General features: G+C 38.4%; 3 protein-coding genes across 8 annotated transcripts; 1 reads left to right on the top strand and 2 right to left on the bottom strand.

Moving 5' to 3' along the window:
• Positions 1 to 263: 263 nt before the first annotated feature.
• Positions 264 to 6,443, top strand: LOC113139899 (probable serine/threonine-protein kinase dyrk2). The gene is made up of 10 exons (XM_026323529.2): positions 264 to 554; positions 1,501 to 1,581; positions 2,029 to 2,129; positions 2,713 to 2,878; positions 3,313 to 3,336; positions 3,900 to 3,979; positions 4,102 to 4,192; positions 4,283 to 4,390; positions 4,514 to 4,684; positions 5,295 to 6,443. The coding sequence occupies exons 1-10, from the start codon at positions 521 to 523 to the stop codon at positions 5,471 to 5,473; spliced, it is 1,035 nt and encodes a 344-aa protein (XP_026179314.1). The 5' UTR covers positions 264 to 520; the 3' UTR covers positions 5,474 to 6,443.
• A 654-nt stretch (positions 6,444 to 7,097) lies between these two features.
• Positions 7,098 to 10,145, bottom strand: LOC113140923 (uncharacterized). 3 transcript variants are annotated; one of them, XM_026325053.1, is made up of 5 exons: positions 9,785 to 10,142; positions 9,484 to 9,536; positions 8,730 to 9,062; positions 8,580 to 8,657; positions 7,098 to 7,849 (listed from the first exon to the last, which is right to left on the bottom strand). In XM_026325053.1, the coding sequence occupies exons 2-5, from the start codon at positions 9,527 to 9,529 to the stop codon at positions 7,791 to 7,793; spliced, it is 516 nt and encodes a 171-aa protein (XP_026180838.1). In that variant the 5' UTR covers positions 9,530 to 9,536; positions 9,785 to 10,142; the 3' UTR covers positions 7,098 to 7,790. The 3 variants fall into 3 exon arrangements, with proteins under 3 accessions (XP_026180838.1, XP_026180847.1, XP_026180830.1); XM_026325045.1 differs by lacking the exon at positions 7,098 to 7,849 and adding an exon at positions 7,860 to 8,171 and having other exon boundaries at positions 9,785 to 10,145; XM_026325062.2 differs by lacking the exons at positions 7,098 to 7,849; positions 9,484 to 9,536; positions 9,785 to 10,142 and adding exons at positions 7,858 to 8,171; positions 9,301 to 9,447.
• A 971-nt stretch (positions 10,146 to 11,116) lies between these two features.
• On the bottom strand, positions 11,117 to 17,167 carry LOC113140872 (coxsackievirus and adenovirus receptor homolog). Of its 4 annotated transcripts, none has more exons than XR_003296690.1 (5): positions 15,802 to 15,856; positions 15,343 to 15,702; positions 14,971 to 15,155; positions 12,565 to 14,212; positions 11,117 to 12,344 (listed from the first exon to the last, which is right to left on the bottom strand). XR_003296690.1 is itself a non-coding variant. In XM_026324953.1 (4 exons), the coding sequence occupies exons 1-4, from the start codon at positions 15,848 to 15,850 to the stop codon at positions 14,165 to 14,167; spliced, it is 642 nt and encodes a 213-aa protein (XP_026180738.1). In that variant the 5' UTR covers positions 15,851 to 15,856; the 3' UTR covers positions 11,117 to 14,164. The 4 variants fall into 4 exon arrangements, 1 of the variants encoding a protein (XP_026180738.1); XR_003296691.1 differs by having other exon boundaries at positions 11,117 to 12,737; positions 13,996 to 14,212; XR_003296695.2 differs by lacking the exon at positions 15,802 to 15,856 and adding an exon at positions 17,143 to 17,167 and having other exon boundaries at positions 11,117 to 14,212.
• Positions 17,168 to 17,323: the final 156 nt, after the last annotated feature.

Below are 17,323 nucleotides of genomic sequence, written 5' to 3'. Positions count from 1 at the left end.
TTAATTTTACAGGTCATTTTAATTTCAGAGTAAACTGAACAGTAGACACGATGCTCTAAGACATTTTTTGATTAATTCATTGTATTAGGTTTTTAATTATCACTGATTTGAAAAGAAACATCCATGAAGCTGCAATTAAAATCTTCAATCAATTTACTTGGAGCACTTCCTGTCGTACAGACTGTGCAGCGTATCGTGACAGATAAGACAAGAAGTAAAAAAGCAGAGAAGTAGGAGGAAAAAGAGCTAAAGAGAAACTTGACAAAAGAGAGCGAGAGCTGCAGAGATAGGACGAGAGAAAGGGAGGAAAGGTTAAGAGACACTCAGACAGAGCAGGTAGAGAGAGGAAGAGAGCGCACAGCAGAAAGCTCAAAGAGAAGTGAGGCTAAAGGTTGAGGGAAAGGTTCGTGGAAACAGGAACAAAATTAAGAAAGTAAAAGAACTCAACAGGCTCACTGATGATCCACCATCTTTGAGAAACTAAATCAGACCTGCGGAAGAGCAAGACTAATTCGTCACCATGATAAAGTCGTGGAGTCGCATCTGCCTCTTCGGTGAGTTCAACTGCCAACCTCCTCTAACCTCTGAATTCAGGCCTACTCTACTTATGCTGTTTTCAAGACAAGTCTGATTCACTGTAAGTAAAAAAAAAAAAAAATAAAGCAGAAAAGAACAGCTAAACCTGTGAGATCAGGGCTCCCGCGCGCACTCCAAATTCAAAACTTTTGAAGCAGGTGCTGCAAACTCTTGTGGTTTCACTCCTGATCATATCTATTAAAAAAAAACTATTGAATCAATATTTCATGTGCTCCTGTAGACACTGATTTACTTACCAAAACTTCCATTTAAGACTAAATCAAGGACTTGCATGTATTTGAGTGATTTTAAAGTTCATTCAAGGACTCACGAAATATGCAGGAAGTAATACAAAGCACATAAATGGCACAATGTAAGTGGACGTTTCAATGCAAAAAACATAAGAAATATAAGGAGAATGGAAAATGTATAGGAATTTAACCTTCCATTATTACTTTATCACATTATTTATTTTAATGTCAACTTGAGGTCTCTTTTCACTGAGGCCTGTTTCTCATTAGGACAGTTTCATTTACTTCACCTTAAACATGTAGCATTATGTGCAAAATGATGCAGCATATAAAATAATACTAAGACATATAAGATCAATGCACACCTCCATGATCTGACCTTTTCTTAGAGGTCTGTCCTGTTGTTCTCAAACCTCTCCGATCACATTTTCACATATATCAAAACTTGTTGCAGCTGCAGCAACACGTCGAATGTAAAACTAAAATCTTAGCTGTCAACAACGATGGCCAGCAAGTGCATGCACTATAAACACTTTTTGATTACTGCCAATCTTTATGTGTATAACTGAGTGTACTGCATGTTCAGATCAGTGTTCATTTGCATTCTGGAAATACACAAGTCCTTGTTCTACCTGCACAGGTGTTTTTAGGTTTTTTTCTCTTTCTGTCTCAGTTCTAGCAATTTCTTCAATTTCCAGAGGAAAAAATGAAACAACTGAGGCACAACCAAAAAATTACCCTGATACGAATCAAGGTACAGTGACAACAGACTAGATTCACTGTCCATCCATGCTGCACTATCCTGACCAGTTCTATGTTCTATGTACCACTGCCCTGTTCTGCACTGTCCTATCATGTTGTCACTTGTTCTTATCCAGTGTTATGCTATGCTGATACAAACTGTAGTGTCTTGTCATGCTGTCCCATCCTGACCTGTACTATGATACTGCACATACTTTCCTGTTTAATCCTGTCCTGAACTAGTCCACACCACTCTGAACTGTGCTGCACTGTCCTTCACTGTTGTGTCCTAATGCAGCTCAAATGTGTTGCACTATCTTGGCATGATGTGTTGTACAGTACTGGTTGTCTGGTACTGTAAGTGTGTATGTTACAATCAGAGTCATAGCTAGAGTGGCACTGCCCATATCCTGTACCGATGTTTGAAAAACATCTGGCTGATTTCTTTTATTGGACACAGGTTTGACACCTTCACCTGCTGCTAACAGGGAAGGGACCCAGCCCAAACTTCCCTCTCCATCTTCTCAGAATCCTACATCTGTCAATACAGCAAATCATATGGTAACGTAACAGCTGGCACCAACCTGAGCCAATTATCTGTTTTCTTGTTTTATAACATCCAACAAAACAATGACAAAAACAACTTGAAAACTAGCATTTGTGTTTGAGAAAATACTGATACTTGCTGATTTTGTCTATTGAACTGTTGATACTGTTGAACTATTTCTCTATACTAGCCCCTTCTGAAACATACCCACTAATAACTTTAGATTGATTTGGATGGATTGCACAAACAATTTTCAGTTCTTTTTGGACTAAAAGCAAATCGCTGGCTTGCTGCAAGATTGAAAAGTAAACAAAAAATACTGTATTTCACACAATAAGACACATTCACAGCACAAATACATAACTTACTATCTCAAGCCACACATTTGAAGTTGATTTTACACAAAGTCAACGTGTGCATGGTCACAGCACAAAAAAGTGTATGTTAACCACAGAACATTGCCATGAACACTCACTACACCCTCCTTTAAAATTCAATCAGTTTGATTGCTACAGAGCAGATTAGGAAAATACTGGGAACTAAACAAAAACACGCTTTAAACACAAACTCTGATCTCTCCCTTAACTTCTTTTACAGAATCAAACACCAACAAAAAAAGATGATAATGAAACCTTTGCTACAACAACAAGGGGAACAGTTGGCATCACAGAAGCAAATGTTACAACCTCAGCGAGCACAAGCAAGGACCCTGGGCCTCGTGTTACAGCTTCTACGACAACGTCAAGCACCTCACCAAAACCAGGTACCTCAGTTGTGTGGGCCCCAGTTTGTCTTCCTGTGTGTCAAACCACAAGTGGCGCACTCACGCTATTCTAACAAATCAGCAGACACAGTATTCAGAAACACGTAACGGCTGGAAAGTCACTTGACACATACAGAGATACAGAGTACAGACTTGCTGTACAAACTGTTCTAATGTTCTAATAATATTTTTTCCCAATGGCAACCAATCGGGCTTAAAATCCAACTTTTTGATTATTATGAGTAAGAGCTGAAAAAATGGAACAGAAACTGTTTGATCATTAATCATTAATCATTGCACTAATTTTTCCAAGCAGAATATCAAACATTTTCAGGTTTCACCGTCTCACATGTTAGATAAGCAGCCTTTTCATGTCCATATTTAACAGCAAGATTAGAGTACCCCACAGTAACCAGCCTGTCTGTCTCTTTCAGCCACGGCCTCTTCTTCTTCCTGGGGTAAGGATTGTGTATGATTTTTTGTATTCCTCAAGTCTAAACAGCATGTCATAGTATGTTCTATTTGCTGTGCATTTTTTATCCTTTTCATTTTGTGGCTTCTAACTGCTATAAGATTGACTTAGAATTTTACATTAGCTAGTTTTTATGGATTAGAACAGTGGAGATGGCGCTCATAAATACACTCATATCATTAAATCCAAAAAAAAAAAAACACCTAAAAAGATGTTATCTCACAATCCGGAGTTAATCAATTTACATAACTCTGATACAGATGTTTTTATTTTGTAAAATTAAGATTAATTAAGGGGAAGTCTATTTTTCTTTGATGCACTAGGCTTCTATAGAGGCACAGATGTTCAGTATTAAATAAATAAATAGTACATTATGACATTTTAATAATGTAAATATGCCAAATAATTGTGAAATACTGATGAACACCATCTCAGTGTTACTGAATGCTATTTCAACGTTATGTTCTTAGGTGAGTTGATAACGCAGGGGCAAAAATGAGCTAAATGCTTTTTCAACTGCTAATAAACTGAAACAGCTTCTGTCTCTAGGTTATGTGATCCTGGCCTTTATCATCCTGGTTATCATTATTCTGTGTGTCATCCTCTGCTTACTCCGGAGGGCCTCCAGGGTAGGCAAACATTTTTTAGGGTGGAAGAGATTCTTTTTGCTAACATTTCCAACACATATAATACAACTAACAAACAATCTTTTCTACCATATCATAGCTTGTTTATTTGTTTGTTTGTCCAGATGTACTCATTTGACCTTCAGCGCCCTAATCCTGTCAACAACCTTAATGAACCCACAGGGACGTTTGAACCAGTCTACTTGGATGACCTAGGTGTGTGTTATTATGCAAGTGCATTCGAAATGAATCGGACAATATATAAAATTATTCTGACGTTTGTGCTTTGGTTTCATTCTATGTCAGACCAACCAGCCCCTAAAGACCACCTGACTAGTGATGACCTTTCGACTCCTCCAGTGGCCAATGGCACAAGTCTACAGTCAGAAGAAAAGTGCTCCAATGGAGAGAGTGGTACAACATTAAATCCCTATTTCGGTGCTTTTGAACCAGAATCTCTTAATATCAAATGATACTGAAATACAATGAAACAACATTGAAGCTCGTCTCACCTTTAATCCTCATTCTTCTCCCCAGCTCCACAGGAACAGCCAGAAACAGATGGGATGGAAACATCACCCCCCAATAACAGCAGCCCCTCATCGGGTGATGATATATCGGACAAGTCACCCAGCCCACTGAGCAGTACCAACCTGTTCTTCGATGCTACTGGGGATCTGCCGCTGAATGAGAACAACAACAACCCATGTGAGACATTTTACATGGTGGACACACAAACACTATGAAATCACCATAAGCCTTTACTATTACACACATCTGTGTTATTGAATTAAATCCAAGTGGCTTTTCCATTAGACTGTCCATTATCTTAAGTTTTTGCTGTTTAACTGGCCATGTTTTAGACCAGAATGACACATTAGCGTTTGTGATTTTAAATCATTTGCAGACACACCATTACTAACACACAGCTAACTAATATTCAGTTCTGTGTTTTCAGTAGACACATACTGTACTTTCAATTAGCGTTACTGCTGCTAATGTTTTTTTCCAAGCACTGGAAGACGAGGACAAACTGGCTGTTTAACGTTAGCATCGACCAATACTGTAATTATATTAAAAACAACCAAGACATCGTGTAAACATCACAGTTTGTTTGTTTTGAGACAGGCTAGTTAGCTAGTGTTAGCACTCCGTGCCCGTTAGAAGCTAACTGAACGTTAGCTGTTAAGCTGGCTACTAGCTAACAGCAGCTAACCTCGCAAAAAGCGGTGTAGAAAAGGAAATAGTTTAAGTCTATCCCACTGAATATTGTAGAATAAATAATATGTTAACTGTATTTTAATTCTCTTTCCCTTAGCGTGCTCCAGTGGTCCCTTTGTTGAAATAAACCTGGACGAGCCGGCGTCCTCTGATCAGCTCCTCACCTCTCCTCAAGCTACTTCGTCCGTCCTCCCTTTCACTCCTTTCACTCCTTTCACTCCTTTCTCCTTCTCCTCATCATCATCCTCATCCTCATCCTCATCCTTATCTTCCTAGCACCAGGATCCGCATGGAGGCTGGAACATCCTCCACAAACATTGTTCTTTTCCTTCCAGACCTGTCGTTGACTTATTTGTCAGGGAACAGTGTATAAATCTCAACCAGCAAACTATTAATACATAAGCTGACGTTAGCTAGCATGAATCAGCACGTTCAAACTTTTGTCTGACAATGTTGTTTTTAACTAAATAATGTTTTACTAAATAATGTTTTACTAAATAATGTTTTACAAAATAATGTTTTACTTGACACAGTAACTTTGTTATCCTCAAATAAAGACGTTTATTAACAAGGTACTTTCTCGATATTCTGACTTAGTAACTCGAAATAAGATATTTTAACAGTACCTCGAAATAACAAGATACTTTTCAATATTTTAACAGTACCTCGAAATAACAAGATACTTTTCAATATTTTAACAGTACCTCGAAATAACAAGATACTTTTTCAATATTTTAACAGTACCTCGACATAACAAGATACTTTTTCAATATTTTAACAGTACCTCGAAATAACAAGATACTTTTTCATTATTTTAACAGTACCTCGAAATAAGATATTTTCTCGATACTCTGACTTAATAACTCAAAATAACAATACTTTCTCGATACTCTGACTTAGTAACTCAATATAATACTTTCTCGATACTCTTAGTAACTCAAAATAATACTTTCTCGATACTCTGACTTAGTAACTCAAAATAATACTTTCTCGATACTCAGACTTAGTAACTCAAAAATAAGATACTTTTTCAATATTCTGATTTAGTAACTCAAAATAACAGGATACTTTTTCATTATTTTAACAGTACCTCGAAATAACAAGATACTTTTTCAATATTTTAACAGTACCTTGAAATAACAAGATACTTTCTCGATACTCTGACTTAGTAACTCAAAATAATACTTTCTCGATACTCTGACTTAGTAACTCAAAATAATACTTTCTCGATACTCTGACTTAGTAACTCAAAATAATACTTTCTCGATACTCTGACTTAGTAACTCAAAATAACAATACTTTCTCGATACTCTGACTTAGTAACTCAAAATAATACTTTCTCGATACTCAGACTTAGTAACTCAAAATAATACTTTCTCGATACTCTGACTTAGTAACTCAAAATAAAGATACTTTCTTGATACTCTGACTTACTGAGATACTTTCTCTAGTAAGATAAAGTCAGATAAACTTTAATAATCCCAGAGGGGAAATTTGTTATAAAAATATGTTGTTTCTTTGCAGCCGTTCTGTGTGTCTTTGATCATTTTGTGTCTTTTAAATAGAAATATTAATATTCACTTCATACATAGGCTCTGGCCTAGGGGTTTTCGTCAGCAATTCTTTAAATGCTGTAACTATACATACACATTTTACATATTGTGAAGTAATGAATATGTCAGTAATTTACAAATGTACAAGATTTAGGGACTGTGTTTTCATTGGCAGTATTTTTAATATTTGTTTTTATTTTTATATGACAACATTTTTGTAGAAAACAAGACAAATAAAAATACATTTCACTGCTGTCACCGTCTTTATTTAGTTCCATTTTGTACCTTAACAAAACTGTAACTTGTAACTTTTAATTATTACATTTAAACAAATGCAAAAAGCACCAGAAATTTAGAGGGTGTAGTATAAAAAGTAGACACTGTATAGAAACTATTCATTTTCAAAGAAAAAAGGAAACATCTAGAATGTAAAATCTGAACATAATTTTAAAGCACAATTCTTCATCTTACAAATAAGTTACCATTTCAATTCTATACATAAAATCACCATGATTCATTGACAGATTTTGTGCAACTCAGTGTTATATAGAATGGATGTAGAAATGCATTGATTTGCTGCATATGATTAAAATCATAGCTGAAAGTGTCAGATTATAAACCTGTCATAGATTTGTAAAATACAATTCATGTTATCTTTACAGCTATTCAGTATTTGTATGTAGTAAAAATATAAAGTCTGATAAATAAATGAAAAGAGGTTACTTACAGATTAAATTAAAAAGTCTATAATTAATGAATTATTTTAATAGGCACCCGTGGACACAGTTCTGCTGGGTTCACAAAGTAATACCTGAGGTTTTTTTTAATTTACCACAACTGATTATCTAAGATGAAACTCCCATTGCAAAGCCATGGGGAGCTACAGCGTCATCCTATAATGCTCTGTAGGCTCTTTTTTTTTATTAGCCTTATCACATTGTTTTCACTATTTCTCTTGAGACAAGAAAGTCCATCCATTACAGGAGACCAAAAGTGAAATTAATGAATGCATTATTTTGTTTTCCATTAGTTCAGAACCTTCATGGCCCTGAGCTAAAAAAGTGCAGCTTCCATCCCAGTTTTAATCTGTAGGATTGACCTGAGACAACAATAATAAGAGATTAAGCAGTGATACATGCACATCAAGACAAATCAACCTCACTCATCAGGAAAAACAACATTAAGTACAAAGCTTTACTGAATACACTGCTTCTTTCCACTGCAAAACAAAGGAACAACCAGCATACCTTTTTATTGTAGGAGGAGGGCTACAAATACTGGGAGAGGTCTTATTCCTAGAACCATAAATAAACCATAGAAAACTAGAAGCAGCAGAGTTACAGCTGCCATAAGAGGTGCAACTATGGTCGTGTTACAGCAAGGACCTCCCTGTGTTGTACATCCAGGTGGGCGTTTTACACCTGCATGAAGACAACAGGCCAGAAGTTTGCATTTAGTTTACCTGATCAGGTGCATGAACTCTGTAAAGATCAAGCATTTACACCAACTCACCACAACATTTTAAATATTGGGAGACTACAGGTGTGAAGTTTGGGACAGTCTTGTTCCTCTCCTCAAATCAGTGTCACAGCTGGACACGTCATTAAAATAGCCTTAATTTATTTGTATAGGTCATTCTAGATGCCTTACGTGTTTGTACCACAAAGACTTTACTGGTTTGTTAAATTAGTTTGCAAATATTGTGAAATTGATAGTTATTCTGTTTTACTGCCTTGATGAAATATACATATTTATCTATATATATTTATCTATATTTATCTTAAATGCACATAAAATCCTCAGCATTTCTTTGACGTCCTCTGAATTACCTGCTTGGTCAGGTGTGTTGATGGACACTCCTCTCTTCTGTCCAGCAGGGGGGGGTGTTACATTCAAAACGAAATAATCTGTTGAGAAAATACTGTATGTATGAGTGTTGCAGTAAATTTACACTGTCATTCTTACTGCAGTCGACTTACCAGAGCTCTTAAACGCCCACTGCTTCTTGATGTTGTCATAATCAACAACCAGATCACACCGGTAACGTCCAGAGTCTCTTGCTGTGACTGTGGACAGATGAAGTCTGATCCGTCCTTTTCTCAGGGCATCTCTGTCGCACTGGACCCGTCCTGCAAACTGCTGATGCTGAGCCCCTGGTACCTCATCTCCTTTTACCATGTAATACACAGTCTTCACAGGCTCTGACTGGAACACACAATCCAGGAAGGCGGCAGACAAGTTGTGTTTGGTCTGAATGTCCAATGTGATAGTAATATTGTCATTTTCCTCTGCCTGATAAAAGGTCACAGACCCTGTAGAGGAGAAAGGAAGACACAAGAAAGACTGTTACACACACACCCACACAAAAGAACAATGAAATGTTTTTATAATGGCTCTTGGCTCTCTTTAATGGCTGGTTTCTACCTCAATAATCAGAATCCAATGGTTTACATTGATCTTTGCTTTGCAATTTAAGTAGCCAAGATTTTGGTGTTGATACTTTTGTACTTAAGTAACATTTTGAATGCAGGACTTTGATTTAGTACTTACTTAACAGAGGACACACCTTACTACTTCTTCCACCATATAGTCAAGGGGAAAAGAGAGGAAGAGAGGGGAGAGGTGTCCCATAATGACAGCTAAAGGAGTCTCATCTTAACCCTAAAATAATCCTGTTAATAGTTTTCAGTAGGAGATCAGCTCTAACAAGCTAAAGTAGAGAAGTCAACTAACCCCAGACAAGACAGATCAGGACAACCAGCCCAATCCACCCGATCATGTTATCACTGTAAGACACAGAAATTCACTTTCATTTAAAACTGTTCTGTTAATGTTTTAAATGCACACAGTCAAAATGCACAAAACAAAACCAGTCAGCAGCTTGTAACTTGGAAAATGATCATTTCCTCATTAAAGAAATAAAAAGTTTAATTGTACAGAAACGTCATTTCTACGGTGTCGACATAAAAAAAACAAGAAGTAAATAAAATCAGGCACAAAGTGAAAATGTCGCCACCGGCTCTTTATTACTCACATGTCACTTTCATCCTGCTCAAGAAGAGAAAAATCCCCAACTATCGACTTCTTCAGTTTGGCTCCTTTATCGGTTGTAACTGACTACACGCAAGAATTTTCTGACTTCTCCCAAAACGTGACGGAAAAAATCCTGAATAAGAAAAACGGGTGTCTGTGTGGGGGCGTGGCCTTAAAACACCAAAAGACGGAAACGTCAAACTATGATCAGGTTGTTCAACGAAAACAGACCGAGCTGTGACAAAAACGAACTAATGAGTATTTGCTTTGTATTATTTTACCCACATAAAATAATCCAAATTATAGTCCCCGTTCTTTAATAAGGTGCTTCGACACAAAAACGGGAAACTCTTCTTTTATTAACCCCGAGCACAGGAAACAAAACACAGTGGAGTTTTCTGATTTCTCCTAAAGCGCCAGGAATAAAACCCGGGGCTGCATGAGGCGTGGACTGAAAACACCAAAATCTGAATCTCAATCTGAAATAATCTGTGGTACAAAAAAAACAAAACAAAAAAACACAGCGTACACTATTGCACAGCCATGCTAAAAGTATTTTAATTCTGCGGAATAATAATCAGAGGTGTCAGAAGTACTCACATTGTATACTTAAATAGAAGTACAGATGCCTGAAAAACCTACTTTAGTACAGTAACTAAGTATATGTACTTTGTTACTTCCCACCTCTGGTAATAATACAAGAATCATGTCTCTTTACACAAAAAAGTCCCTGTGGATGACAAATAAGAGTATTTGTATTTGATGTAGAATAAACAACAGGGATAACCAGTTTGCTTTAAAATGTTGACATAGCAACATTTATAACTGGTTATTCTTAGTCAACCAGTTAAACATTTTTCTGAGTAAAAATAAATGTATTTATTTACCATTTTATGGTGATCTTATTGTTATTACAGGGCAGGAAACATTGTTTATACTACTTTATTGTTCTAATAATATGTCTAAGTGTTGCCTGAATTACACACACACACATAAAAGAATAATGAAATGTTTTTATAATGGCTCTCGACTCTCTTTAATGGCTGGTTTCTATCTTTAATCAATAATCAGAATCCAATGGTTTACACTGATCTTAGCTTTGCAATTTAAGTAGCCAAGGTTTTGGTGTTGATACTTTTGTACTTAAGTAACATTTTGAATGCAGGACTTTGACTTAGTACTTACTTAACATAGGACACATCTTACTACTTCTTCCACCATGTAGTTAAGCAAAAAATACAATATTTAGACTTGAGTTTTAATGTAGTTTAAGGTATCACCAAATGGAAGTATTCATGTCACATGCAAATAGATCAAAATTAAGCAGCACTGATAACATTTTATCCAATTCTGTTTATTTGAATCACATAATTATGTCAAAGCACTTTAATTAGAAACCCAACAAATCCCTTGTGAGCAAGCACTTGGCGACAGTGGAGAGGAAAAACTCCCTTTAACGGAAGAAAAACCTCCAGCAGAACCGGGCTCAGTTTGGGCGGCCACCTGCCTTGACCGGTTGGGGTGAGTGGATAGAGGAGAGAGAGAAGAACAGCAACAAAATGTATAAAACATATGATCACACATGTTAAAAAAGCCAATATTAACCAGAAGGCTATATTTCATCTGAGGTCCCCTAGTTCAGTCTTATAACCATCTGAGTATGCAGCTTGACAGCACGCTGGACTGGTCTGTAAACATGAGGGCATTGTATAAAAAGGACAGAAAAGACTCTTCTTTCTTATAAGAGTGAAATCATTTAATGTCTGTAATGCTGCAGGTCATCCTCAGTTAAAAACAGGCACCCATACCATGACAGTCTGGCTGCTCAGAGAAACAGCTGTAACAGGCTCCTTTCCATGTAGTGTAGAACTGAAAGGGTCAAGAGGTCATTCATTCCTGTAGTTATAAGACTGTATAACAGCTCGTGTTGAACCTGTGCATTTCATTACTGTCATTGGAAATACTGTATCTTTTTAACTATTTATTTGTGTGTCTGTTCAGTAAGAGGAGCAGCTTCAGGTTTGATTCAAAGTGGCACTGGCCCCAGGAAACGCTGGACTATGGCTGTTGGGAGTCTCACTGGCTTTTGTTCAAAGGTGCAGAGCTGTGGAGTAATCCTGGCCTCCAAAGCTACCAGGACCTTACACTTATTACATGTCTCATTATCACTAAAGGAGGCAGAGGAATAACTAAACATGTGGCACCAAGCAAGAGAGAGAAGGATAGAGAGGCAGCTAGCACAGATAACTAGGAGGCTAACGGGTCAGAAGTAACAAGTTAAGTTTTGGAAATAGCAAGAAGTACTGGATAAAAAAAATGGCATTTGGCTAGTACAATAAAGCGGTACTACCTAGGAGCTAAGTTGTATTACAGAAAATCTGGTTAGTTTTACGGTGTCTTGGACTACAGCTAATTATAAATAAGCTAAAGAGAGCTGCACAAACACAATGCATTAGCAACAGGAAATAAATATGCTTACCCAGGAAACAACTTACGACTCACGAATGTGCCGGTCTTCCACAGTCTTGACTGTTAATTGTCAGTCGTCCAGATGAGGTTATCTAGAAACAGAGTCATGGCAACTGGACTTGTTGAGTCAAAACGTTTCACCACTCATCCAAGTGGCTGCTGCAGTAGAATTCCAGGCTATCGTCCCTCAAATCTTAGACATGCACCCACCACAAGCGGATGTAAACACATGTATATAGCAGATGGCCATCGACGCTCCAACGGTTTGTTTACTGTTGCTAGCCTAGCACGCTAGCAGCTTTCTATGCTCACCTGGTATATTTAAGACCAACTCTTTTCCTTGTCTGTACTGTGGTTCAGCTTTGATGGAACATTAAATAGACAGTCATGTTGTTGCCACATCTCAACAAGTCGCTCCTCCATCTCTGAAGTCCAATGAGTACCTACCACAGGTCTCGCGGTCGCCATTTCAAAATGTTCGTCATCTGGGTAGAAATCACAAACCAGGAAGTTCAAGCCTTCACAGATCACATAAATGCAGTAGACACAAACGCCTATTTCACCAGAGAGGACACCAAAGACGTAGCCTGTCTGGGCTAAGAGGTAATCATTGGATCTGATGGCAACCTGGAAATAGAAGTCTATAGAAAACCCACGTACACAAACCAATACTTGACTATTTGACACCCATCACAACACTAACTAAGAGGTGGTCAGGGCTCTTCGTCACAGAGCGAGAAACATCCCCACCTCTGCAGAGAAATGAGGATCTACGTTTAAAGACAGCCCTAAAAAACTGCAGTTACCTAAAGTGGGTTTTTAACAAGGCAACATCCACATCAGGCAATAATGTCCTCAAACTACTTGTTTAATATCTTTTCATTCATTTCCTCAATATTAGCCTTACTATTTAATGATTTTACAAGTAACCTACATATATATATAGGAACAATATATAAATGTAAATATTATATATCCATTCCTTGCTGCTATCTTCCTATTTGTGCTCCACGCATCCCCTCCTCAAGATCACTGGCACGTAGTGAACCTCAACTACTTAACCTTATTAAAAATACTTCAGAACAGCCCTTTAAAACAAATACTTTGCATGAAAGTTACATTTATGTCAACATATTGTTTTTTCTCCTGTTGCTATGGTTTAATTGACTGAAGTTGCCAAACAGGAAGCTTTGAGTGGGTGTGTGAGTCCAGTAAGGGACTCTGGACACCCTTTTTGTTGTTTTCTGGAGCACCAAATTCTACAGTTTAGTTTTGCAACAAAAGACTAACACAACTGACTTTAATCTTCTGTGCATGAGCTGAGGCATAAGGCACTTTTTACATTTATAGTGAATTTGAACAGAAGAAGATTAACATGCACTTCATTGTCCTGATCATGAGAATTATGCATTAAATGTTCAATAAATTAGATAATCTAAATAGTTATTCAGCTCAGTAACCAATATAATAAAATGTGCCTGTGTATTATTAGATTATGTCAGTGGTACACACACGCTATTTTTGAATCGAGTAATGGATGTTACATATTGCAATATATAGCATTATATTTGTTATCAAATCGGTATCATATCATATTGTACAGCATTGTACTGAGGTAACAAGAGTTGACCATTAGAGCCTGAAGTGGATCAGAGTTGACCATTAGAGCCTGATGTGGATCAGAGTTGACCATTAGAGCCTGAAGTGGATCAGAGTTGACCATTAGAGCCTGACGACACTCACCTGTGTTTATTTCCACTGTTTACTTTTTAAGCCTTTTCAGGCCAGGTGTGAAGAGCAGCCAGCCTGGAGGCTAAACCTGAGATCTCTAACCAGTTTCCCTTCACGCTAAAGAAGCGAATGTTGAAATGTTTTGACTCAACGTTAGTTGCCATGACTCAACTTCTAGGCTTCAGTCATGTACAGATCCAGGACTAGGGATACCTGCAGAAGGTTCAAGCTAAAGGAGAGATGGAGGCACAAAGTTAGAGACATTCAATGGGGGTATATACATATAAAGGGGGAGAAGTGGAGGGGAGAGAAGAAAACAGCCTGGTGCATGATGGTAAGTCTTCGGGCAGTGTAGGCCAATAACAGCATAACTAAGGGATGGTTCAGGTCCGGCTGTCTGCCTCCTGAACACAGACTGGGAACTGGATCCACAGAGTTTGAGAGCTGCAGCAGGTAGAGAGAGGGAGAGAGAGGGAGCGAGAGAGAGAGAGAGAGAGAGAGAGAGAGAGAGCACAAACTACTGGAGAGAGAAGGCACAAAGTTAGTGACATTTAGTGGAGGCATATACATATGAGGGAGGAGAGGAACCACAAGTAGACCTGCACTCTGAGAGCGAAGTGGTCTATTGGGATAATATGGTACTATGAGGTCTTTAAGGTATGAAGGAGCTTGATCATGCAGGGATTTGTATGTGAGAAGAAGGATTTTAAATTCTATTCTGGATTTTACAAGGAGCCAATGAAGAGAAGCCAATATAGGAGAAATATGATCTCTCCTGCTAGTTCCTGTCAGGACTCTGGCTGCGGCATTCTGGATTAACTGGAGGCTTTTTATGGAGATACTGGGACATCCAGATAGTAATGAGTTACAGTAATCTAGCCTTGAGGTAACAAATGCATGGACTAGTTTATCTGAGACTGTGTGTGCAGTGAAAAGGTGACTGAAGGACCAGCAGGGTGAAAGTCTGATCTGTAGAAAACTTTTTACCACTGAAGAGAAGTTGACTGACACATCAGCAGGTTCAGTAAAACGAGGACTGAGGCAGAGTTTTACCAGTAGAGCAACTACTGCTGCTGCTGTCAGTCCCAGTCCAGCATAGAGGCCGATCCTTTCCCGACTCCCTGGATCCAGACTCTTTCTTGGTCCCCGAGATTTAGGTTCATCAATAGGTACTGTTAAGGATATTATTAAAAAAATAATGCGCTTTTTCTACCTTTAAAATCCCTAAAACTGTCTTCACCAGATTGTTACATGAGACACTTTCTTCTTCTTTAACTCCAAACTTTGAACTGAGAGAGAGTGAACTTGAACTTCTTTAATTTTAACAATTAAAACAAACTGTTTACTGAACCAACTTACCTGTGACGTTGAGGAGACATTTGTCAGAACCTGCACCATCTTCTGTCTTCACATCACACCAGTACAGACCAGAGTCATTAGTCTTAAGGCTGGACACACAAAGTCTGACTCGTCCTTCTCTGAGAACGTCTTTGTCAAACTGGACTCGTCCTGAAAACTGTTTGTCCTGAGACTCTGGGACCTCAACACCCTCATGTAGATGAAACAGGACTGGGTCTTTGTCCTCAGTTAACAGTTGACAGAAGATGTAAACTGCTGAGAGAGACATGTGAGCTGTGGTTGTGAAGGTCCAGTCCAGTGTGATGTCGTGGTTCTCCTCTGCCTGATAGGAGCTCTGTGTCACATTCACTACAAATGTTCCTGTTGAGGAGACACAGAGGGAAAGTGACGACCACACACACTCACAACTTGGATTATTTTGGATTTCCAATTGATTTGAGTTAGTGGATAAAAACTGACCCCAGGTAAAGGGGGTCAGGCTGATGAGCAGCAGGATCCAGCAGACCATCTTCTCCTGTCAGAGGAGACAGAGCTGAAGAGTCACAAACATGAAAAACCTGCAGTTTGTTTTTCTCTGAAAACATCTCACATGTTAAAGTCTTCAGTGTTTCTGCCACAAGGTGGCGTCAGTTCCACCTGATAAACTCCAGAAATATCAGAGTCCTTCAAATATCAGCTCACTAACTTCCCTCGTTCTGGGTCAGTGAGGAGGGAAAGTTACAGCTGGACTGATGAGCTGAAACTTCCAACATGTGAGATCTTGTAAAATATGATAAACTGCTGCAGATGAATTAACCCACAGTTTATAAAGTAACGTTACTTCAAACTGGTCCAGTCTCAAACAACTACTGCAGTTCAACATGTACGTTAATGTTCATCCAAAAACATCAGATACAACAGTAAAACACTGACAGGGACCAGTTCTCTGCACAATGAGGACTTTTAGTTTTCATACTTAAACACGTTTACTTTAGGAAGATTTGAATACAGGACTTGTAGTGCAGTATTTTCACAGTGTAGTACTGCTACTCTTACTGAAGTAAAGGACCTGTATTCGTCAGTGCTGCTCACACTGAGGAGACAGACTGTAGAAGGACTGTGGCGGTGCAGGGAGCAGTTTGGGGCAGTAGCTGCCCTGAGGACAGCCATAGCACCTCCAACAAATGTCTTTAGCTATTGTACCTGTGGACACACCTGGAGGACAATGGAAAACCCTGTTTCACACACATCTGGCCCCGCCCCCTTGGGAATGGGGAAATGGTGGGCGGAGCTTTCAAAGAACAGTCGTTACGACAGTTAAACCTGCAGCTGCTTCAACATGACTGAGACTTTTATCATCTGATCTTTGAGCTTTAGAAACTTTACTTTCACTTCATATTTCGATGTTTCTACCATTGAAGACTCTTAATTTCTCCCTTAAATATATAAAAAATAGAGAACAGACCAGTTTATTCCATATTTGTCTTTATTTTGCCCTGAAGCTCCAACTCTCCGTCTCTTTCCATGAGAAATGAGCTCCTCTGTCTTCGTCCTCCTCCAGGACCAAACCACCGAGGTTAAGAACCGCGGGGCTCCGTCTACTTTCAGTCACTACATCATTATCTCCCAGGATATATTCTAGTCCCAGACTGATTAGAGAATTACTCATTAACCATTTAGTAACTCACTCGTTCCTCAGTAACTACACAACAACAACAACCACAACGTCCTGCATCAGACGGAAAACATCACCTTGGATGGGTTTCTCATAGTCTCAGAGACCAAAACAAACAAGATCCAACACTGTCGGACTGGACTCACCTGGTTTATTCAGTCAGTCTTCAGCCATGTGGTCTGACAGTCCAGGATATTGCTGCAGGATATAGTTACTTTAAATTTCGCTGTTTTCTATTTGCTCCGCCAATCACGATGTAACAGTGATCTGATAGGAGGCCAATGATTCTGGTGCAGTTTTATTGGTTAAAATGTGCCTGAATGCCCC

This window comes from Mastacembelus armatus, chromosome 18 (genome assembly GCF_900324485.2).
Source record: "Mastacembelus armatus chromosome 18, fMasArm1.2, whole genome shotgun sequence".
In the NCBI taxonomy this organism is placed as follows: Eukaryota; Metazoa; Chordata; class Actinopteri; order Synbranchiformes; family Mastacembelidae; genus Mastacembelus; species Mastacembelus armatus.
Note: the sequence above shows the minus strand (reverse complement) of the source record. Positions and strands in the feature narration are given on the sequence as shown.